The sequence below is a fragment of the Heliconius melpomene genome, chromosome 12 (assembly GCF_056956725.1).
Source record: "Heliconius melpomene rosina isolate 202511_hmr_F chromosome 12, ASM5695672v1, whole genome shotgun sequence".
NCBI classification, from domain to species: Eukaryota; Metazoa; Arthropoda; class Insecta; order Lepidoptera; family Nymphalidae; genus Heliconius; species Heliconius melpomene.
Genome location: NC_140400.1, coordinates 3,528,858 through 3,554,278, shown reverse-complemented (window position 1 = coordinate 3,554,278; position 25,421 = coordinate 3,528,858). Strand labels below are relative to the sequence as shown.

The window sequence follows — 25,421 nt, the reverse complement described above, 5'->3', positions numbered from 1 at the left end:
TTATACCAGAAACGGTAACTTTAAATATTTTATAAACGTGTCTCTAGAATGACCTATTACAGTGGCTCTCTGTGAACCTAAACGTATATCCAATTATACCACGTGCCACGTGCAATATATGATTACTAATATGTAAATAAATTAATAAATAAATCAGCTTCAGAGGCGAAAATTTGGCGTAATAAGTTTATCTATATTCCTCGTTCCTATCGTATGGACTCACTATTTTTACTATGACAATGTATATTATTATTATGTTGTATATTTACTTGTTTACTCGGACTAGGACAATATTACAATATACAAATTGGGAAGCAACTGCAATAATAGGCCCAGAAGCAACAATGACTAGTCAGAAAACGAGGGTCGTCACTAAACTGTAGAACATCTTGCCAGCGCGATTCAGAAATCGACTGTATATGTACAGCGCCATCTGCTGAACGAGCTTAAAACATTGCATATGTGACACAAAGTCCACCTCTTTATTATATGCGTGCCATCATCTGGGATACGTGTTCTTTTTATTTTAAACTATTCAATCTTATGTAAAAAAAAAATTGTAGGAAATAGACCTATATTTTTTGAGTTAGATTAGTTTAAATTAAAATATAATAAAGTTTGTTATTTAGGTCAGTGTCGCCATTAGTCTTCGCTTTTATTTCTTACCGAAATTTCATGTTCTAAAATTTTATAAATCCAGTTAAGTTTCATTTGAAATTGTATTAATGTAAATGCAACGAAAGGCTTATTAATTTTTTATTAAGATAGGCAGAGGGAACTCAGTCATAACACACTCCGCTCCCCACTTTCCGCCTGCTAATTAATTAAATATTCGCTATCTAAAAAAAAACTGCTTTCACCACTGGGTTCCACCCTGCGTTTACTGTGTGAGTGACTGGCACTCAATGATGACGGCCTAGATTAAAAATACATGGGTATAGATAGAAAATGTCAAAATATAATTCGGAAAATATATATTTCTTTACAATTCATTACATAAAGAATACAATCACTTACTCTAGCACCTATACAGAAGTTACTATGTCTAGTTTATACCAAAATATACAAGTAACAAGTAGATTTGACACATCACATTCAATTTCTACAAATTAGCCACGACACTCATTAAATTTATTTAGAATCGTTTAATTATTTATTTAATATTAATATATTTTGTAAATATGTAAGACAATGTTTTTTTGTATGTGTGACATTGGTTAAGCAATGTTGCACACTAAAAAATATTGCGAAGAAGACTGAGCTAAACTTTCTTCTTTAATTCTAATAATTTAAATATTATGTCTGAGGAAATTGAATTTCGTCTATTATACATATACATACATCATGAAGAAATATTTTAGTTTTTACTTCAGTTATTTATAGAATAATTTAATGATAATAAGTCTTAATGTCTTTTTATTTATTAACAGATTTAATTTTCTTCTTGAATTACAATGTTAAAATCAGTAAAGAACTTCTTTGGTCAACAGATGTTCAATTTCTTAGTAATACTAAAAAAAAAATAAACAAAATCCCTTCCTTTTGTTTATGTTCAAACTGAAATACATAAGATAGCATCACTAGCTAGTATAGTATATTATGTAACATTATACAAGAATATCTATTTTGTAAGGACACACCTCCAAAGTTTTATACTGTTTTATATAAAAATTAAAAGTAAATGATAATATTACTTAAATCTAATGTAATGTAAACAGATTCCAATTCAGTATCAAGAAGATTGTAGAATGTACTAAACATTTATTTATTTATTTACATAAGATAAATTAAACAAACACAATCTTTTAAAGTAATGTCCGCAATTGGGAAAAGTTCAGAAAAATTGTATATTCAATATACATAATACACACATTGATCGTTCAATAATGTTGCCTAAAGTTTATTAATAATAAATAAAGTCATGAAAAATCACGTTTTAAATGCTAATAAATAAAATATTTGGAGCTATTTTTTTTATTAAGATATAATAATGTCTTATTAAAATACATATGTATATTTATAAATGCAATTTAATTAATTTTTTTTGCAACACAAGAATTAATTAACCTTTTAGGTTAATCATTATATATATTTCTAACAATAAATCTGCTTAGATCTAGCAACACTTTTGGAAAAGAATTAATCAACCTTTAAAGATTTTTAAATCATTGAATGTCAATTTTAAATTTTAATATAACATTATGTATGATTGTAAACAATATAAAAAATTATAATACATAAATGTCGTCATTTGTATGAGTTAGTTGTAGAGTATGTTACACGCTTGCAAATATTTTTTTTATATGTAGCAGTGTAGGCAGGGGGAGTGTTATACCCTGCTCCCAAATTTCCGCCGAATACTGGAAGTATTACGTGTTGAGTTGTGGAACTCAACGCCGCGCTTTCGTTCGATACCAGAGTGAAGAATTTTGGTTTACATGGTTGTTTGGTTTGGTTTAAATGAAAAAAATAAAAATAAGATATATAATTAACACATATAGGTATTAGTTATTTAAATAAATTCATATACCTTTTAATAATAACTAAAGTACAAGTTGGTGATATTTTATTTAAAAAAAAATAAACATTAAGTAAACATTACACATTTATTTTCACATCATTAAATATCTATTAATTTATCGCAGTTTAATTTGTAACAATTTAAATAAACTAAAACTAGCTAAGGTGCCACCGTCACTGTAATATTTTGACAATACATTTGACAAGTATAAATTGATTATATCTCCTTTTTTGTGGAAAAAAAATATGGAAAATACAATCCACCATCTTCACATCAAACATCTGATATGGCAGTGTCTATTTTTATTAAAAATATTCACTAATTTTGATTTTTTTTCTTATTTCTAACAATAAATGCGCTTAGACCTGGCAACACTTTTGGAAATGTCAAACACTTTATTCATATGGCATTAAGTTGGAACCGTCCTTCAGTATTACTAATTCTATAATCTTACTACATTAATTGTATCTAAAGTATACATTATATAAAAACTATGCGACTACATTTGATCTCACTTTTATAATTGCTTTGCTCATAAAAACCACCATAGCTTTACGCCATATTTAGTATATAGCAAGGTGGGCAGAAGGAACCTAGTGTTAAGACACTCAGTTTCCCACGCACCGCTCAATTTTCGAGATATTGAATGGTGGAACTCAACGAACTTTGTGTTGTTACCAGAGAGAGCAAAATGACAATTATTCATTTCTCCGAGTGGGAGTCAAACTCCTCAACTGCTGCGTTTACAAACAGTACCTTTGCCGACAATATTTAAACAATAAACACAGATACAGAAGGAAAAAATAATATTAATTACAAATTAAACAATACAAAAAATAAATTCATACATTTTAAAGAGTAATAAAAAATGTTTGTTTTTAAGACATAAATTCATGAAGGAATGCTAAATTTTTATAAACACATAAATATTTTAAGCTTTTATTTATTATTTTGGGAATATGAGTATAGAAATGTTGGTTAATTTAGTTCTTTTAGATATTCTAATAGTTCTTTTATCTTCTCCCATATAGCGCACACAGGTAGGTAGGTACACGGAACCTAGAAAACTAGTGTTAAGACATTCAAATCCCTTTAAAACACTTCCATTCCCCACTTTTTTGAGGCATTGCGTGTTGAGTGGCGCAACTGAATGTCGCGCTTTGCCTTGTTATCAGAGAAAGGGAATGAAAATATTAAAATTTCACTCCTCCTAGTGAGAATTGAACCCACTACCGTTGTGTATACAGTTCACGCTTGTGCCGTCACACTACGACGGCTACTTATTTAAGTCCAGTATTAAAATGCTATATCCCGCATTTAGCAGGGTAAGCAAATCATTAAGACTTTGTTCCTCACGTATTACACAATTTCTTGCAAATTAAAGGATTGAAAAATAATTAATCTCCGCCCACGACGGCTCCAATTTTAAATTCATCTTGTACAGTTTTATTTTTTTTGTAAAAATGGCGCCTCTAAGAAATTTTGTACAATTTTTACGTGGTACATGATTTTAAGAAATAAATGAGCATTTTGTACTTTGCTCCTTTATTTTTTATATTTATGATAAATTATCTCACTAGTATAATTTTTTTTCCCTAGTAAATTTTTAGCTTACTCAAAATTAAAGCAACTATTCGAATAATAGCATTTTTTGTTAAATAGTACATATATTAAGTTCAAATTAAGAAGCATCAATTTCAACTTAAAATATAACTAAAATAAGTAGATATATCGACACTTAAAATTAAAATGAAATTGTCACAAATAAATATATTTTAAAACAATGTCAAAATCGAAATGTGACAATATTTTAATAGTCTATGAATAAAAAAATACATATTAACATGCTGCATTTGTACATAAACATCAGTTTCATTCACTCACCAATGTTGCCAGTGCAAGAAACGCCCAGGTTTCACATTTCATAATTAAATATTTTATCCATTTTTTAAGTATGGCAGCACTACGAGACTTTTTTTCCACTGTCACATTTGGTACTGAGATCGCCATCTTGTTTTTTGGCAACACCGTTTTGACACGTGCCGTTCGTGTGTGGTTTTTTGCTTTTTTTCTTTGGCATTTCATATACTCTCTCTAAGAGGGCAAGGAGTATGCTGCCGGGCAGCCTTTGATGTTCTTCAACTAAATTTTCTATTGCATTCGCAACCTGGGAAAATATTTTTATTATTAATGTTGTTGAGTTTATCGCGGCGTAGCGGCGTAATATCTGACTGTAAAAGTGACGCTTGTGGTTTCAGTTCCCTATTGTGGGAATGAGATATTTTCATTTCTCTTATAGAGATTTCTTCCATTAAAGCAATAGTATAAAAGTTTTTTTTTTGAGAATTTGATTCGATGGACAGGAGAATTGCGATTATAAAGGGGAATTATATATACATACAAATATACATAGAACTACACAATATAACGCCTCACGCTTCCCGCATATAGCAAGGTAGGCAGAGGGAACCTAGCGTTAAGTTAAATACATATTAAAAAAATAAATTAAAAAATAAAATTATCATAATTCAAAATTTGAATAACTTTAATTTTAAAGAAAAAAAATATGTATGAGAGATAATATTAATAAATAATATAGTCTATATTAGTCTACTTATAATAAATAAAAATAAGATTCTTATTAATTGTACAATTAATAATAATTCATTTAGGGAAGAATCCTAAGAATCTTACATAGATATAAATTAGTACATATCTGTAAAAACACACCTTCAATTGCAACATTTCAGGTGTAAGCGTCGCATCGTACGGTATGGCGGGGCCTAAATGCGTAACCAGCTTGACGGGGAATCCCCCGTACACGGGCGCGAGGGGCACGCGCGTCGCTGCGTAGATGCGGAGACAAACGCCGCGCAACCACCCCACTGTGCGGAACGCTTCTCGGACGTTCTGAGTGAACATTGGTACTATTGGCTGGGTAGAAGAAAAATTTTTTTTTCAGTCAAAAGTAGTTAATAATTAATGATTATCTTTATTATTCACAATAATTTTTAACCCCCGATGATAAAAGAGTAGTATTATAAGTATGACGTGTATGTATATGTGTGTATCTGTATACCACAGCATCAAAGCTCCTAAACGGATGAACCAATTTTGATTTAGTTTTTGTGTCTGAGTGGTAACTTAATCGAGAGTGTATTTAGCAATGATTCAAGAAAATATGTTAAGAGGTTCAAAGATTATCATCACCTTTTTTCTAGTTGTTTGTTATTGTGTCTATTATATTGTGTCTGGAGTTTTTAATTAATTAAGCTAAAAACGTGACAATGAAAAAAATATACCTAACATCACACTTAATTCCGTACAAACACAGAGAAAACCTAGTGTCTAGATACTCCATCCACTAAAATTGCTGTTTAATTTTTTCTTTTATATTTTTTACTTATATCTACATATTAATATTCTACATGAAAAATATTTAAATTGCGTAATTCGAACTGGCACCAACTTAAATAAACACCTAAGCCTCAAACATGAATCTACATTGTACACTATGAAATCACATTCTGTTTCTTTCTACCCACTTATAGTTTAGGTCATTGTGTCAACATACATAAAATAAACATTGTATATTCAATTTATGTTTGTTAGATTATTTTCAAAAAGAAAAAAAATCGAAATCCTAATATCCTGAGCATGGATGTTTGTTTCATTTTCACGCTAAAACTACTGTACCGATTTAAATGATACTTTACAGCTATATAACTAATTCATCAGAATAACACATAGGCTACAATTTATGTAAATATTTATATATCGTAAGTTAGTTGTAATAGAACAATAACTTTAAGCGGGCGTAGCGCATTTGGGTCTAGTACTTCATAAATAGCTTACCACTTTAGCCTCAAGAGCCACCTTAGCAAAGCCTATCCTTGATTTCCAATTGAGCCTATAATAGTGATCACCAAACTGTGCCTCATAAACACCCCCGGGCGATATCGCGAGGGGATTCCCCGATCGAAGTACACCGGCACACGTTTGTACTGTCCCGGGGATCACACAGAGACCTTCTAGAAGAGATTTCCATCCTGTAAAATTGGTTTAAAATGTTCAATGATTGGTAAAAGAAGACTTACTGTGCACACTTTTTAAATATTCTTAAATATGTAACTTGAAAATTGGTTGTTTTGAGCTTTATAAGTTAGTAACACAAATATATTATCATTTCTACAGTCTACATTTCTACTTTCTTTATATTCTTTTTTCCTTAAAAGTAATTATATGGCAACTGCTATAAAATGATACAATAAAATAATGTATCCTACCTATACAATTACATACAAACAATTAAAAATACAAACTTCAAATCCACTCCACCCAACTCACCAGGTATCTTGAACAGGAACCTGTCAGCCACAGTGTGTATGTGGCGGCGTTTGAACAGCAACATGCGCGCTATAAAGTAGTACATGTCAATGGGCAGAGCGCCGTGGTAGTAGATCACTAGGAACGGTCCGTCCGGGATGTTCTCCAGCCCTTTGATGTCGTAGCCTGGTCATTAGGAAATATGTAATATTAAATTTCTTATATCCAAAGCCAAGTGTGCGACTGTTAACGTGACGGGTCGTGGATTCGATTGCCACTCGAGGAAATTTAATATTTAAATTTCATCAGGAGGTCTCTTAATAGGAAAGGAGTGTCACAACCGTAGGTTTGCAAGTTTCTTCAGCCTACACTGCTATGTGCGGGATAAATTGTGTGATTATAAGCAGATTTTACTATTGCTATCACTTTGTTCCAAGAGAGAAGAGAAATAACAGTTCAAGTTTAAAAATAAACGGGGGAAGGGGTGTAGGAGTTGGGGTCGGTGATTTTATTTTATATTTTTAAGTTGTGAAATAAAAAAAAACATATATTTAGTACTAATTTACGTAACAAATGACAAAAACTGATTAAATCATGATGGTTGTCGGTTCGATTCCCTATTGAAAGAAATCATTATTTTGTCGTCGAAAGACAACGCGCGGCCTGCCACCACGCAACATACAATATCTCGAAAATAAGGGGAGACCTGATTGGAACAGAGTCTCATATCACTGAAGTCCCTCTGCCTACCCTACTACATGCGGGAAAGGTATTGGAACTTGGAGCTGAAATGATATAACAAAAATTAAAGTACACGTCGCATACCATGCCACAGCCAGCCGTGGGCGTCCCACAAGGCGCATACAGCAAGTCGTGCCGCGTGCCTCCAGTCGCTGTGAACTCCATTTACTACACGCAATCTGCAAACATACGATAAATACAATACAATACAATAGAAAATACTTTATTGCACATAAAATTTATACAAATTATATTCAAAATAAGTAGAAACAACATGTACAATAAGGCGGCAGATAAAATAAATTAAAAATAAGTAATATCTATACGAAAAATATTTTTATGTAAAGTATTTACGAGAAAGGCGCCATATTGAGAGGGGGGGAGGGGGTGAGAGGGAGAGAGAGAGATATCGATAACGAAACTGAAATAATAACAAATTGTGTGGCTTTAACTTCTCTCACTTTTCTCTTTAAAAAAAAAAGTTTTATGTTCTTGGGTCAGTGGCGTAGCTAGGGTGAGGGGGGGGTGGTTTGGGTGACCGTCGACTTTGATGCCCCTTTCCTTTTGATGCCCGGTGCGGCTTAGAGGACTTGATGCCCTTTAAAATGTCTAAAAGGTCTAAAAAAACAAAGAAAAAACAAACTAATCGTCGACTTTATGCCCCATTTCCTTTTGATGCCCGGTACGACCTCACCGCTCGCATCCCCCTAGCTACGCCTCTGTCTTGGGTCTTGGATCATGATCTTTTGGCAACAATTATTATGGCTTTTTACAGAAAGTTCGCTGTCTGAACTTTTGCGCGTTGTTCACTCGTGAAGAAATTAATCAAAAGTAAGAAAAATCCTAAGATCAAATCTGCGCAGCCATCTACAAGTCTACAACTAAGTTCAAGGCGTCCATGACTCAGCGGCCATACTGCATGCAGGAAGACACACATTTTCTCTTTTTTAGCATAGTCTACAACGACTTAAATAACTTCGCAACATAATTATTATATAAATAAACAATATCTACCTCGAAAATTTATCATTTTGACCTCTTTCTCATACAATTTACCCTATTATTGTAGTATAAGAAGAGATGCTTCTCCAATTACAGGGATAATTGAAAGAATAAACTAATATAATAGATTTTCAAATAAGTAAGTATTATAAAACTAGGCTACAATAGTAAACATGTAAAGTCACAGTCTTCAATATTATTCTTATATGTTACACTAATCAATTCGTTATGCATACAAAACATACATGTGGCTTAGGTAATTTAATAAATGTAATCACAAAAACACCTTAGTTTATTGACCTGAGAGCTTGCGTAATTTCAAGACATTTTATCATTTTTTTTAGACAATCTTAGATTTTTTCGCATTACATTTGTAAGATTGCATTTGTATTGCCATCATATTTTTTTCTACAAATATTAAAACAAACAATAACGTTAAGTACAAAAGAAACCCTAGGGTGATAGTTGCCCGTTAATTGATAAAAATATAACTCCCGTGTAATGCTAATAATAAATTTATTCTATATCTACATAGTTTATTATTCTCAATTTAAAAAAAAACTGCCCAAAACATAATAAATCAATAAAATCTCTATAAAAATACCACAGACATAGATTATGTCAGGAACTAACTCAGCAAATCATCATTAAGAGAAAGTTAATTATAACGAGAAAAGACGACAAACTCTTGGAGAGATAGAGGTAAATACAGAAACTATTACAATATTTTATGTTATGGAGACTTATATAGGTAAATATTTAAAGATCGTATATTTATGTTAAAAGTTTCTTAACAATATTTAGCGTATAATTCTTAACAATTTTAGCATTTTCTATTGTAGGCAGAATGTACCCTAATTCTAATATAATGATAATGTTATCATATCGATGTCCTCCTTTAGTCCACTTACAACAATTGCACGTTGAGTGGCTAAAACAAAAGGTTTTACCTACTTTATTATATAATTAGATTTAATAAATATTTCTATAATAAATATACCTCATGCCGAGTAGGACTGGACATATCGCTTTAGTCAGTAAATGTCAAATCTATACTAATATAATAAAGCGGAAGAGTTTGTTTGTTTGTTTGTTTGTTTGTTTGTTTGTTTGTTTGAACGCTAAGATCTCTGGATCTACTGGTCCGATTTTCATTGTTTTTGTTTTGTATGAAAGCTGCATTCTTCAGAAGTGCTATAGGCTATATAACATTACATTACACATATATACTAATATATTTTAAAGTACATTCTAATTTGACATGCAATTTATTCTGCCATGTTAATAACAACCGTCGTTGCTACGCGACCGCTACCGCGACGTTTTGATATTCATCCTTATGAAAATAAATATAATAGTCACTTTTAGCATTTTATCTAGATTGAAATTATAGTTTACTGTATAACATACTAATAAATAATTAAGGAGATGTCACTGATTCCAAATGACCTAGCCTACGGGCGGCGCAGTATGACCGACGCGAACGGGCAGATGACGTTGACGGTTTTATAAATTTTCATACATTTTCGAACTTTATTTGTTGTTTATAATTAATTTAAAATACACTTTGATTCTCTTCTTATTTTATTTGATATTGCCCGCTAAAATTATCCTACTTAATAGAGAGAAATGTTTAGTTATTTCGTAGAGTCGATATCTATGTACGCACGTACGGAAAACTTTAGGTACTTTTTCTAATATTAAGAATACCTATCCTTTAGTTACTTTTAATCCTTTTGTTAGTTCATTTCAATAACTCAGATAATTTTTTCTAATAATGTGTATCTACTTATTATTCTTTTTGATTATTTGAGCTTATATTTTCTTACTAATTCTATTGAGAATTGAAAATAATTTCATGAATATATTTAATAAATATTCTTATAGTTGAAGCAGGCGTAGCCGCGTCCGGGTCCACTAGTCTGTCATAAAAGCGTGAATTTAAAACTTTTTTTTTTTTCAATTTCAGATGGTATCCCGCATATAGCAGGGAAGACAGGAGCCTAGTGTTAAAACACTCCGCCCAATTGTGTGTTGAGTGGCGGAACTCATCGACCCGTTATGCCTCGTCACCACAGCAAAGAAATGAAAAAATAACAAGTATTTCATTTCATCGAGTGGGAATCGAACCCACAACCTGTCGTGTTTACAGTCGCAGCTCCACGACTGGCCTCAGCGAAGCGTTAATCTATACATTAACATCCATATTAATATATGTACGTATTAGTAAAATAAACAATAACGAACGCCTCAAAATGACTCATAAATAAATAATTTGCATAAAAACATGCAAATCACGCGCTAAACCAAACATGTAATGGTTCTAAAGTCTGTTATATTTATATAATACCACGTGAACTAGTGTAGGAAATATGTATAAAAAAAAATTATCATTTTTTTTCTTAATTGGACTGAGCTACATATTAAACGGCATTTAATCTACATGCATCTTCCGCATGATAGAAGAATTACTTTATTTATATTTTAAAGTTGAAAACAAATGAAAATATTTAAGGTACTTAGTTATGTTTAAATGCAACAGTAATTTCTTTTAAGCAAACCCTTTTTAGTAGAGCAAACCGGCAATAAATAAAAATTGAAAGAGCAATTAAATTTTCACTTTCGATACCTTACTTCCATCCATCGATATATTTTAATTTAGACTTTTAATTTTGTATATTATGTAAATAACAAAACAACAATTACCTGTAAAGCCTGTACAGATGAAAGATGACACTGCTGACATAAATAAGTACAATTATGACAGCAGGCAGCAGGAACGTGACGATGACCGGCGTGAGCACCCATGTCAGCCACAAACTGTATTCCGTGTCCACGTATTCCACTGTAAAAGATATTAATATATTATTATTTAGATATAAACCCAAAAAGCCAGTATATAAGGAAATAAAAAAAATATAAGGAAAATTATAAAATATATAGGTGCAAAGAAATCAGAATATTATATAATGATTTAATATTAATCGTTATATAATGGCAAAGAGAATTCTTCATTCTACAAGTTACTTAAAAGTACCTATATAGAAATATCTATTCAATCACAACAGCACCGCCGCCGTCAGTTAAGATAGTGTCACTTCTCAGTTTTCTTTTAAATGGAAAACATTTTAATACACGGCTCCTACTATTTGCGTGAATTCTATATGCGTGAAAAAGCGTGGCAGCTACAAAAAAAAGCAATGCATCAATCTATTTCAGTCCGTTATCTGTATCCTTATTTTAGATATCATTCAAGTCCAGATCCACACATCCGCGTCTAACTTACAAACACCCGGATCTTACTATCATCCAATGCCCCATTTATCTAAGAGGACATGGAAAAATAAAATTTACTCGGATATTGATAGTGTTCGAAGTATCCGGGTGATATCGTCTGCCCGCCGTCTGTATGCAGTGACCCCTGCACGCGGTGCGCACGCGCATGTTATGTGTCACTTCTTAGCGTGACCCCATAAGTTGTCTAGGTCAGGACTCAGAGGCGCCAAAAGCTAAAATTCGTCTAGTCAAAATAACATAAAATAACTAACGGACTTTGAGTTTTTTTTTTATTAGCACTTACGAGTTTCCACTGTACTTCCTCATACATGATAATCTTGGTACCACTTAAAGTTATTATAACATATATTAATTATATTGTTAAGCTAAATAATATATTAATATACTTAGTAAGAATTACAATTTATAAGAGATATTAAAGTCTGAAAGTCTATATATGGGACGGATGTGGTTAGGATTCTTTCCTTGTGAAGAATATTTATGTACAGCGTTTATAATTTATCAGGGGCGTATAAATAGGGAAAGTCGGGTGGTCGGGCACAGACCCCAGATTTGTTCTGACAAAAAATAACCCTGAAAACTAAGAAAAAAACCGCCAAGTCCAGCCGCCAAAATATATCTAGACATGGCCATGGACTATCCTTATTTACATCGGATGATGCGGAAATTATTGTAAAGATAAAAACCTGCAATTTTACTGACAAGAATGTAAAACTTGCAAGATTTATTGCGAATGTAATAAATCATATACCTAGTGAGTATATTTACTTGACTTTTATTATGCCTTTTTTATATATTAATTATTATTATTATTATAAAGTAGCTTCATGCTGTGTCCCGTGTGGCAGGTTAGCTAGAGAGTGATGCCTAATTTGAAGTCAAATCGTTCTCCAATTTCCGTTAGAATTAGACATAGTAAACGTGTTGAGTGGCGAAACTCAACACCCGATTATTATGCAACTATAAGAGCGACGGAGTATGGGTTCGATTCCCACTCGAGGAATTAAAATATTTCGTATTTACTCCTTATGGTGGTGGAAAAAGCACGGCGTTAAGTTTAACTTAACTCAACACCCAATGGTTCTAGAATTTGGCGGAAAATTGGGAACGGGAGTGTCTTAATAGGAACGGAGTTTCTTAACACTAATTTACCATGTTCCCTCTGCTTACCTTCCTATATGTGGGATACACGGTGAAGCTAACAAAAAATTGAACAAATATTATAAGCACAAATGAATAACATTAATAATTCTAGTTTAATGTTGTTTATATTTTTATTATATAAACATTTTTTTATTTTGATTAAAGTCCATTTAAAATATATTCAACCAATATTTATGCCTTATTTTTAATATAAGTAATACTGATAATAAATGACATTATGTTATCAGTTGTAAATTGGAAATTTCTAGCAGATACACGTTGCATATGTACGTGTAAATAATGCAATTTTTTATTAGGCATTTCTTTCTTTTTATTGGTTAGTTTTGGGCATTTAAATTGTGATGAACGATGGTTCTGTAATTTGTGATCCCACACTCAAGGAATAAAATTAAAAAAATTAAATCAGCTTCACGCTGTATCCCACACACAGTAGGATAGGCAGAGAGAACCTAGTAGTGTCCATACACTCCATTCTGCACTTCCCGTCGAATTCTAGAGGTATTGCGTGCTGAGTAGCGAAACTTAATGGTGCGATTTGACAGCAGAGGTCCTTCCCATTTTTCTACTGTGGCAAGACAAAGCGCGGAATTAAGTTTAGGCGTTCCCTTTTTTTTAAAAAAATAAAGTGTATGTAAATTTGAGAAAAATTAAGTAAAAAACCTGTAATTCATAAACAAAAATCATACTTTACTTACTTTCTACAGTATTTACAATATTCTGATACAATACAAAAAATATAGCAACTAGTCCAAATTAAGTTCAATTTGCATAATTGAGCACGCCAGTCGTTCACCCTTATAATCATATTTTTTGTCATTATTAATAAGATGAAGCGAATATAGCTTAGTTTTTATCATACATGTAATAAATTAATATGTGGTCGGAGTTTTTTTTTGTTCATTTTTATTCAAGACTGACACGTATTTATCAATCCAAATGCGGCTTCGCCCGCTTAAACTTATTGTTATATATAGATAAATAATATAAAAAACAGGGGCACAAGCGTGCGATTTTAAACGCGACTGGTCGTAGGTTCGATTACCACTCGAGGAAACAAAATAATTAATATTTTCATTTCCCATCTCTCAATGCCTCCAAAATTCGGCGGAAAGTGGGGAAGGCAATTATCCAAATGGAGAATGGAGTATCGAATAATAGGTGGGAACCTAGGTTGTCTCTGCCTTATGAAGCGACGCTATTAAAAAACAATTGTATGTCGCCTTGGACGACGATAGATAAATAAATACATTGCTATTTCAGGCATTAATTAGCGACCTTTTGCAAAGATTTTGATTGCAAGTTCAGGACGGTAATTTATAGTTTGTCGATAACCTCAGAAAATCGATGATACAAATGCACTGTACACGTGATGAAATTCAAACACAATGCTATATAATTTGCAACGTGATATTATAAATATTAATATTTTATAATCAAATAAAGGCATATTCAATTCAAATTCAAAATATTCTTTATTCAAATAAACTTATTTTAAGCACTTTTGAATCGTCGAATGAACATATGAACAAAAAGCTACCACCGGTTCGGAAGGCAGTTCTGCTGAGACGAGCCGGCAAGAAACTCAATAGTTGCTTTGTTCAAAATCAATGGTACAATCAATTACATTAGCTGGCAGCTATCCTGCATTACATTCAAAAGACATTAATTCCTTACATGTTTATCCTCTAAATATTCTTGAACAGTGTAATAAGCTTTACCTCTCAGAATTTTTTTTACAGATATTTTAAATTTTGGAAGTATAATTAGGGTAAACCTGGGAACTTATTTAAGACACTCCGCTCCCGTGGCGGAGCTGAACGTCAAGCTTTCCCTCGTTAACGTTAATTAAATTATTATAACAAATATTCTTATTCCTAGATTTATCACAAAAAGATAACTATATACTTTATAAAAATCTTTTAAAAATAATAAATAAAGTTAATAAAAAACCTTATTTTGGTTTTGTCTTCAACTAATTATCGAAGTCCCAAATCGGGTCAAACGAGTTATTGGCTATAGTATTTATCGTCGATAATTTCTCAGAAACGACGGTGTTTCACACGAAAGTAAACAACTATACATAGGTACAGAAGCTACCGTACAAGTATATTGTCTTTATATGATTACATTCTTTAAAAAAAAAACAAAAACCAAAAAAAAGTTTAAAAGAATAAAAGACAACACTTTCTAAAGAGAGACACTTCCGTTCCTTATTTTTCGCGGAATTCTGGACACCTTGCGAGATTATTAACGGAATTCAACGCCACAGTTTGCCTCTTTATCAAAGCGAGGAAATTAAAATATTAAATATTTCATTTCTTCGAGTAGAAATCTAACCTAACCTATCGACTCGCATCAAAATGAAATTCTTAAACAAATATAAAACTTTATTAATCATTTCATTGAACTTAAACTACCTCTAGATTACACGTATAAATATAATAATTAAAAGGTAAATATTATTTAAGAAATAATACAAATTCATTTTAAAGATAACACTGTTGTCCTTCAACTCTATAAGCGCGCTAAAAGTTATCACTATATCACTAACACTGCCGCACTAAAGCGACCTAATGAAATGTGAAAAATAAATTACAATTTCTTTTATAGAGGCCAGTAGGGGCGCACAAGCGTGTGACTGTAAACGCGTAGGTTGTGGGTTTGATTTCCCCTTGAGAAAATGAAATATTTAATATTTTCATTTCCTACCTCTGGCAACGAAGCAAAGCGCACCATTGAAATCCCCAACTCAACAGGCAATGCCTCCAGAATCCAGCGGAAAATGGTGAAAGGAAGAATCTTAAAGGGAGCGGTGTGTCATTACACTGGGCTCCCAGGTACTCTCTGCCTATCTATCTGCGGGATACAGCGTAAAGCTAAGAAAAATCTTTAATTATAAAGATTTGGTTCTTATAAGAACAATAAGTAAATTACTATAAATGAAACTTTTGTAAGTGATTAATGAAAAATTGAGGTTAGTACCTACACAGTTTTGGGTTGGTTTTATTTTTATATTTTATTTGTATGGTCGACTTTAATCAACGAATATTGATTATTTCAAGTAATTTGTAAGGTCGTATTGGTCTCTGTGGTTGTAGCTTCGATCACATTTTTGGGAATTTGATTATTTGTATTTAATCGATCTGGTATGAATGCAAAGAACGGAGTTGAGTTACGTCATACACGCAATGTCTCGAAAATTGGGGCGGTAAATGTGGAACGGAGTGTCTTAACACTAGGCCTCAACCTCCAAAGAGCGAGGACACTGAAAAAAGACCTATTTTCAGCTGTTTCTCACCGTCTAGCCCACTCCATAGAATGGTGTAAAAATAAAATAATTAAAACTAAACCAGTTCATACAACTGTTTATTCTTTATATAGACAATAAAACATTATCCATCATTTATATAGAACAAGTTACTTCTAGGGGCGTGGGTTTCACAATCATGTGATAATTTGCTGTTAGTTCACCAGTCTGTCTGTGCGTATGTGATGCCTTTTATTTTCTTATTACGACGAGAAAAATTCCGCAGTCTGTTATTAAGTTAGCTTTAGATGTCTATCAAACAAATTTACTGGAGCTTATATTTATGTAAATGGGACCCATTTTATATATTTTTTTAAAATTTTATTAATATTTTTTTTATTTTGCTTTGTTTTTGTATTTCTCCATACAACGTGATTACATTGAAGAAGTGATTAGTGCTCAATTGGCAAGTTCGGAACGCCACAATAAGAACAGAACGAAGGAGAAAACGTAAAAAGAAAACTAAAGAGAAAAAAAATAAAAAATCAATTCTAATAAAACACCTAATACCTAATATTTAGTAATTATTTTTTTAAAACCCCTTTAATATGAGTCCCGTACATAAAGTTAAGAGATGGCAACCTTAAAAAATGTATTTTTTTTGCGATAACCTTATAATTGTTGACATTGAATGCGTCCACCGCGTACACTCTCAAGTTCAAGGGGACGATGTGTTTTATGAATGAGATAGTAACACATTATTTGTGCCCATTATAAAAAAAACATGCATATTTTAGTAAATAATTTAATTAAATTGTTTTCTTTTATGTGTTTTATAGAAAAAACATACTTTAAAAACATTATTTAAACCAGCTTTACACTGTACTTTGCACACTGCATGGTATGTAAAGGGAACCTAATATTAATATTTCGTACCGTAAAAATGGAAATATAAATTTTAAATAAATATTTTTATTTCCTCGTGTGGGATCGAACTCACTACCAGTCGCGTTTACAGTCACACACTTGTCTCTGCGCCACGACTGGCCTCGCATTAAAAGTATTAATCCTACTTCAAAGGGGCGGAGTGTCTTAACACTAAGCTCCTAGATTCTTTATGGCTACCCTTCTGGGTGCGGGACACAATTGTTAGACGCAATTGTTCCCATGGTTATGTTAGACAATATACGGTTTTTATATTTCTATGTGCATGCACCAATAATGTCAAAATCTCACGCAACTTGAAAAGTAGGAGAGAAGGTGGTAACGGAAAATTGAGACCAGTTGTAGCGCATGAGCACGAAGTGTGATTTTAAGCGCGACAGGTTATACGATTATGATTCCCACTGGGAAATGAAAATATTAAATACTAGCGGCCCGCTCGCGGTTACACCCGCATGAACTATGTTATTATTAATTTCTGTCTCCATGACTACGTCCTAGTGACGTCTATGCAAAATTTGAGACTCCTAGCATTTGTAGTAACGAAGTTTCATACAAACTTTTGATCCCAAAAAAAAACCCCTTAGAAGTCGAATATTGCAAATTCCCGTCTTAGCGAGCACCTACGTCCTATAAGTAACTCCTATGAAAAATTTGAGATACCTAGCACACGTAGTTTCTGAGATTTCGTGATGAGTGAGTGACCTTTCGATTTTATATATATAATCTCCTGGCTCTGGCAAAGGGGAAAAGCGCGGTGTTGAATTCCGCCACTCAAAACGTCTCCAAAATTCCGCAGAAAGTGTGAAGTGAAAGTCCTAACACTAATTCCAGGTTATCTCTGCCTACCTTGCTATGTGTAGATTTAAAAAAAAAACTACGGAAAAATTGTCAAAATAATAATAGTAAATAGTATACTAAATATTAATAAAACGTGTTGTTCCATGTGAGTTGTATATTATTATTATTATATTATAAACTATATTATAATCTACGTGCTACGTATCTATTACGTAACATACACTGACAGCGCTGACTCAGACGTACAGAAAGATATCTTTTGAGTCAGCAGTGTCAGTGTAACATACTTTTCTAACATACATTATGTTAGAGGACGCTAAAAATGAGTGGACAAATTAAATTCAATATTAACAACCGATCGATGAGCAAAAAGTGGAGAATTGCATTTCTCTCTACTCTACTCTAATCTACTCTCCCTACTCTACTCTAATTATTATTATTAGTTAATCCGTCGTAGCGCAGTGGCACAAGAGTGCGACTGTAAACGTAACACTAACACTATGTTCCCGGGTTCCCTCGGCCCACTCTGTGAATAATTTGTTGATGCGTTCAGATAAAAAAGCAACCAAACCGGTTATCTCGCGTATAATCGCAAGCACTTTGTTATATTATTTGATTACAGGGTTATACCTACAAAGTAATGTAAGTCATGAATCCTGGTCATTAAGAAAACGAGATGAATTAAGGTCTATTAAAAAACGTTAATCATTATTACAGGAAAGCAGTACTTTTATATTCAAAGTATTTTTTAATATTTAGGATATTTTTTAAATCATCTTCACGCTGTATCCCGCACACGTCAGAGTCCTAGTGGACTAGGACCTACCTCCTAGTGGGGTAGAGGAACCTAGTGTTAAGACACTTCGTACTCCTTTTTTTCCTCGGGATATTTTTTCTATTATAAATTACATATATTTAAGAAAAAAAATAAATTAATAAGTTAATCTTGAAACAAAGAGTTCTTTTTTCTATTAATATACTGGAAGGTGAGTTGAGGTCACACTAGTACAAATGTTAACTTTGAATGAATATACTCAATCAAAAAAATATTAACTTTATAAAATTATATTAAACAATATGATTATGATTTCTCATATATTCTCATATTTCCCAGGAGTGTTTCACAAAAAATAAAAAATTATAGCGGCTTTTACATATTTCACTACCATTTGCTTATTCATTTTAAAAATTATTAAAGGTTCATAGAAAAATTACATTATCCGAATTTGGATATCTTTTACTTTCCACAATTTGAAAAATATCCCCATGGCATGGATAATAATATATATAATAATATAGATAATATATATATAGAATAATATAGAACTAAATTTGTTTATTTGAAAAATAGGTAAAAGTAATTTTAAAAAAATTAAACCGACTTTAAATATCTGTTTTAGATACCTTTATCACAAAATTACTGAACCGATTTTGATGCAAGTTAGACTTGGAACGACTTAATTTCCATATCGCAGCCATACATATATACATAGAAATTAAATATAATGCAAACAATATCAAATACATACAAACATGACAAACTGACATAACCTCCTTTTTTTGAAGTTGGATAAACAACATATTTTTAGGTTTACGATATAGAAAGGTGGTCAATGTGGAAATTTAGTGGAAAGACACTTTCCGGCTAAATTTCGTGACTTTGACACGAGTGACTGAACTCAACTTTCAACCCAGAGCGAGAAATGAAAATCTTAAATTCATCTCCCCAAGTTGGAATCGAGTCCACGACCGTAGCGCTAACAGTCACGCGATGTACCACTGCGCCGTGGCGACTCTACAATTCAATATTAACTATAAAATATTATATAGAAAATATTTTTCACTAGACAAATAAACTGTTTATTGCAGCAATAGGCTGTGGTTATACAGGCGTTTCCTAACCATCGTAGGTTTCAACCATTATAGTGGAAATCAAAGTATTTGTGGTTACTTTCGATGTATAACGTATCGAGTTAGCGGACATGTTGGATAAAGGATATATCTTATATTAGAAGATATCTTACTATTGTATTGTATTGATAAATTAGGATAGAAAATAGAGATATTTTAGGGGGGGGGGAACAGATTGTAAATGTTGGGCACCAGACTATTCTGTGGTGGGCACGGTTCACCCGTCCCTCCCTAATTCTACTTCCATGCTATTAAACAACGGCAAATTGAAACAATGGATTATAGAAAATATTAATAATACTTTAGTTTTTTTGTCTACTGTGGCTATAAATAAATTAACTAAGGTATTAAAAGTGGGAATGGAATTATTAATTTCTTATATAAACAATTAAAGAGTTTCATGAGAACTGCGAGGATGTTTCATAATAATTAACTGAGATATAAGAATTGAGTATTCATTATTATCAATCAATATTAAAACAAAAGAAGCTATATTCGCATGAGCTAAAAATATAAAGGAGAGACAAGAATACGAGGAAAAAATTATAATGAATAAAAAAAATAACACATTTAACTCAAATAAGATTTCCACATTTCAACAAAGATGACCTAAAATTGTACGGATACTGTGTTACTAATATCAGTGATAAATTTCTTTGTTCTTTCAGCGCAAGAAGTGCATTTCATAAAAAGATAACGATTCGTATCGGAGTGTCCTTACCATACCCCGGTACCTATGTACGTAGCGTCACGTTGTATCACGCACATGGCAGGGTAGGCAGAGGGAACCTGGAAACTTAGTGTTAAGACACTCCGTTCCCATTAAAACACTTCTGTTTCTCTATTTTGCGCGTAACTCTAGATTGAGGTATTACTTTGCTTTGTCTGGAGGTTAGAGTGAAGAAATGAAAATATTAAATATTTAATTTCCTCGAGTTGGAATCGAACCCGCAATCTATCGTATATATAATCCGTACTCCGATATATCCATACATTGTGCCTCAGACTCTAACTTCTAATATATTAAAATGGGTATTTCATTTAAATATACTTAAATAAAAAAAAACACCGTAACATCGATAGTTCAATTAGAGCTTCCTTCCATCAATTCTGCGAAAACGCTCCCATGCGCTTTAAAATGTTCATAATTACTAGATTTTATGTAAATATATATTTTTTGTAAATTACACAAATACACACACAAAAAGCTGCGAGAGCGATAACATAGAGAGTAATTAATATAATCTTGTAATATATTTAATTAATTTCACATCATTTCCAGTTCAATGTATGAAATAAACATTTAAAAATTAAATGTATATTTTTATAAATAAATTTATATTATTTAAAAATATATTTATTTTTTGTGGTTTTAATGCACCTATTATAATTAGTATCTCATTAAAATTTTACAACAAAAAAGTAATTTCAAATAAGTCTGCACCCGCGTAGTAGCCACAGATTATAATATTACTTATTTTCACTCTAGGGGAAAGGAAAAATATTTAAAATAAAATCAAATTAATATTTTCAATTAAAATAATATAAAATACTTACAATAAAAAAGGCCAATATAAAAACCGACGACCGATACCGCTAATTTTACGACATCATTCGTCGTTTCTGAACCAAACTTTTTTAATAAATCACTCATTATGTAAGCTTTCACTGGTCTAGCCTTACACTGATTCTCCACCATGGTTAAAAAAATATTTAAACACAGATAACCCGATGACCGGCACAGATTAAAAATGAAATTTATCAAACAAATTAAAAATAAAACGTTTGTTGCACGCAAAGGCTCGTTCCAGAATGATTTTGATGTCAACGAAAGTACTAAGCCGAGCTCGCTTTGCTGAGCCCAGCATATTATCTTTCTAACACTTGTAAAATAAACAATAAACATATAAATATATTTATTCAATTATAGTTAATTTTAGATTTTGAAGATCTTCTGTTATGCCCATAATTCTATTATTTTCATAGGAATTTAAAATTTCATACCAGTTAAGTGTCTATATGTGGATAGGGTTACCTACATTGGAATAACGTATCTACGAGTAAATTATGCCATAAAAAGTACCAATGTGGTATCGAAGGTTACCTATGTATGTATGGGGGTTTTTTTTATTGGCTCGCAAATGTCAACGAACAGGCAGACAATTTGCGTGGCGCAGGTGAGGCCTATAATAATCGACCAGTTTTTGCCCTCTCTGTAATTATATTTTTAGATATATATTCTTATATGGAATGCTTCATCAGGTCTTCGCTATAACGTTTCTCAAACTCTTTTTACAACAATAGATATACAATTTTCTGTTGGTTTATAATTTTATGTTGGGTGGCGAAACAAAAACATTTTTGATATCTCAATGTATCTCTTGTATTGTATTTATACCCACCTAAATGACATCAATTTTTAATGCAAAACATTGCCCAAAGTAGAATTTCAAAATCATGGTATTCCATTTCTATTACATTAAAAAATATTAAGTAAATTTACCGTTACAAGTGTTACATTAAAAAAATACATTGTCCTTTGAGAAGTTTTATTTTCTTTACCATTTCAGCGAAACTAGAAGGGGTCGTGTAACTCTCATTAAAACGAAAAGATGCGATATATTGCATTATAAAATAGAATTTAACACACATCTTCTAGTGACTTTAATTTACCCTCACGTATATATATCGAATTACCATTAATTCGAATTACCAAGTTTACCAGAAAACGACTTCAGTTTTGAAATATTTTATTAAAAAGGCAATAGTTTGAGAGGTACTGTAGGAGTTCTCGAGCTCATAATAATAGTCTTTGGATGCTCCTATAAATTACTACATCCTGCATTTTTATTCAAGCCAAGGTGGCTTAAAACCTAGATAATGATGTAAAATTACCATTTACTCTTACGTGTTCAAAATAACTGAGCATTTGCTCACGTCTGTAATTGTGTTTAGGCTGTTTTGCACATATTATTTATCTATTTACAATGTTGTAGGTTCCTTCTGAACTAAGCCTCTGCTATGATAGAAATTTTTATATATGTTTAAATCAGTAATTGGAAAGTCCAGAATGTTACATGTCATTGATAGTCGTCAACAATGACTCGGTCAAAACATCGAGGCCTTTCTTGCTAAAGAAATATTATAAATATTTGTAATATATCCGTTATTTATCCAATCCAGAAAATTGTTATGAATGGATCATATAAAATTATTAATTGTACCTGTTCGAGAGAATCTTTAATGAGAGTTCGAGAGGAAATTAAGTGATGAGTAGTTTAAACCACGGTGCCATGCATTACCAGCAAACAAAAAATATATATTTATATTAAAATAATATATTTATATTAAAATAATATATTTATATTATTTTATTTTTTATATAAAATAATATATTTTAAAATATAAACGGAAATCGAACCCACAACCTTTGCTTATGACACTTCCCTAATTATGAGAAATATTCAATATGTAAAACGAATTTTAATTAGTGCAGTGCTTTGCCTCTGCTTGTTGAAACATTTACATGAAAATATCGTTATGTTAAAATCAAATTAAAATTAAAATATAAAAAATTTCACATATTCGGTATTTTTACTTTATTTGCTCTTACTTGCTACTACTCTTTATTTGCTAATATAAGCATTTTAAAATTTTGCCTATTTAGTATCGATCGATGTTGAATGGCGGACGTTAGTATTGTTTTTTAGCTGTACGCAGTATACCGCACAGGATAGGCAGAGGAAACTTGGGAACCTAGTGTTGCCCATTTGCCCAGCCTAATTCTGGACGAGTTTACAGTCACACTCTTGTGCTTCTGCGCAACAACCGGTCACAATATGTTAACACGTAAAAAAAATATCGTTTATAATCTGCGTATCTATATACGTACTTTTTTTATCCCAACTTTATGCCACTTTGCAGTAGTTATGTAAAAATTAGGAATTTCGTCCTTACAACACTTGTATAAAAATGTATGGAGTGAATTTGAAAATTCTTTTGTTACGTCTACCTAACTATAAACAACTGCAATTATATTAGAACAATGGGCCATAATTCCAATATTGGTTAAGCTTCGAACATAACTCTAGGGACATTCACTGATGTAAAATATTTGAGATTGTTTCAGATCAATATAATCAATTTTTATTAGACATCTTAATGGTAATACGTAATTATAACTATACAACTTAAGTATGCAATCTATTTAATTCATATTTAAATGTATTTAAAGAAACTCAACTGTTTATTTTGTAATGGTTATTCATATTGTTATGTGATATAATTATAATGTAACACAACAACATAGCTTCACGCTGTATCTCTAGCAGAGTAGTCAGAGAGAAAGAGGCGCCAAACGCTATGGTCTCTACATACCTCTCGCTTTGTCCACTGTAATATAATTATAATTAATTGTCATATAAATTGCTATATCAGTCCCCGCTATATCCATGCTATGTTAGTCCCTGGAGTGAGACCTCCCGGAGGCCTAAGGAGACACTGGTTGGATGTTGTGATACAGGATATAAGAGCCAATTGTCTAGCCAAGGATGTTAAATACTGTGCAAAGTGGAGTAGTAAGGCAGATCCTGGCAATAGCAGGGATTAATGCCAGGAAGAAAAAGAATTGTAATATAAATCTTTTAAAATTTTATTCATTTTTGGCACTAGGTATTCAAACGTGGTAAACCTTATATCTCAACAATCTCCCTTCCAGTGAAAGTCTTGTTATCATTTCAATAAGAGAATTTTTAAACTGTAAGATGATTACCAAACTTGAAATACTAATGAACACACAATAGAATATAGCATACCATTAACGTTTGGTATCTTATATACATATTTAACATAGTCAAATTAAATTTTTGATACATTAAAACATCAAAATTAAATTATTCAAAATTATCTGCACTGACTGCAGTACTTTGTAAAAATGTTGATAGTTGCAAAAAAAATATGTCCCATAATAATAAGGCATTAGAATATTATGTTTATTAAAAATGATGAAATTATTACGGATATAACGAAAACTAAAGACACAACTTTTAAAAATGGTACTCACCAATCATGTCATATAAGCTTGCTGTGTAATTGTCGAAAAAATATGAAATAAAACCCATTGTTGTCAAATCACAGACAGAGTTAAAGTGTTTTATACTTTATATAGTTTATATTATTGTTTTGTATATCAGACAAACACAGTTTATTAATTATTTTTAATTTAGTTTCATTACAGAAGCGTACAGTAACATTATTATTTTTTACACTAATGGAAAATAATTAAAATAACTCTTTATTGTATTTTATACATTGGAATATATAAATTTCGTCGGTCAATAGTCAATTCGATACATAAAAATATCAACAAGATTTGCGACTGACAGTGACATTGATATAAAGTACAAGGATGTGACATGTGCAAAGAAATAGATTATGAATATTTGGCTCAACTGGCACGCTCGAAACGCC

The 25,421-nt window shown here is 31.6% G+C and overlaps 1 protein-coding gene across 2 annotated transcripts; it reads right to left on the bottom strand.

Annotated features, from left to right (window-relative positions):
- Nucleotides 1-957: 957 nt before the first annotated feature.
- Nucleotides 958-25,330, bottom strand: LOC146533446 (DGAT1/2-independent enzyme synthesizing storage lipids). 2 transcript variants are annotated; one of them, XM_085194168.1, is made up of 7 exons: nt 25,015-25,330; nt 11,297-11,435; nt 7,673-7,767; nt 6,869-7,033; nt 6,377-6,570; nt 5,252-5,455; nt 958-4,688 (listed from the first exon to the last, which is right to left on the bottom strand). In XM_085194168.1, the coding sequence occupies exons 1-7, from the start codon at nt 25,070-25,072 to the stop codon at nt 4,485-4,487; spliced, it is 1,059 nt and encodes a 352-aa protein (XP_085050294.1). In that variant the 5' UTR covers nt 25,073-25,330; the 3' UTR covers nt 958-4,484. The 2 variants fall into 2 exon arrangements, with proteins under 2 accessions (XP_085050294.1, XP_085050293.1); XM_085194167.1 differs by lacking the exon at nt 25,015-25,330 and adding an exon at nt 21,510-21,772.
- Nucleotides 25,331-25,421: the final 91 nt, after the last annotated feature.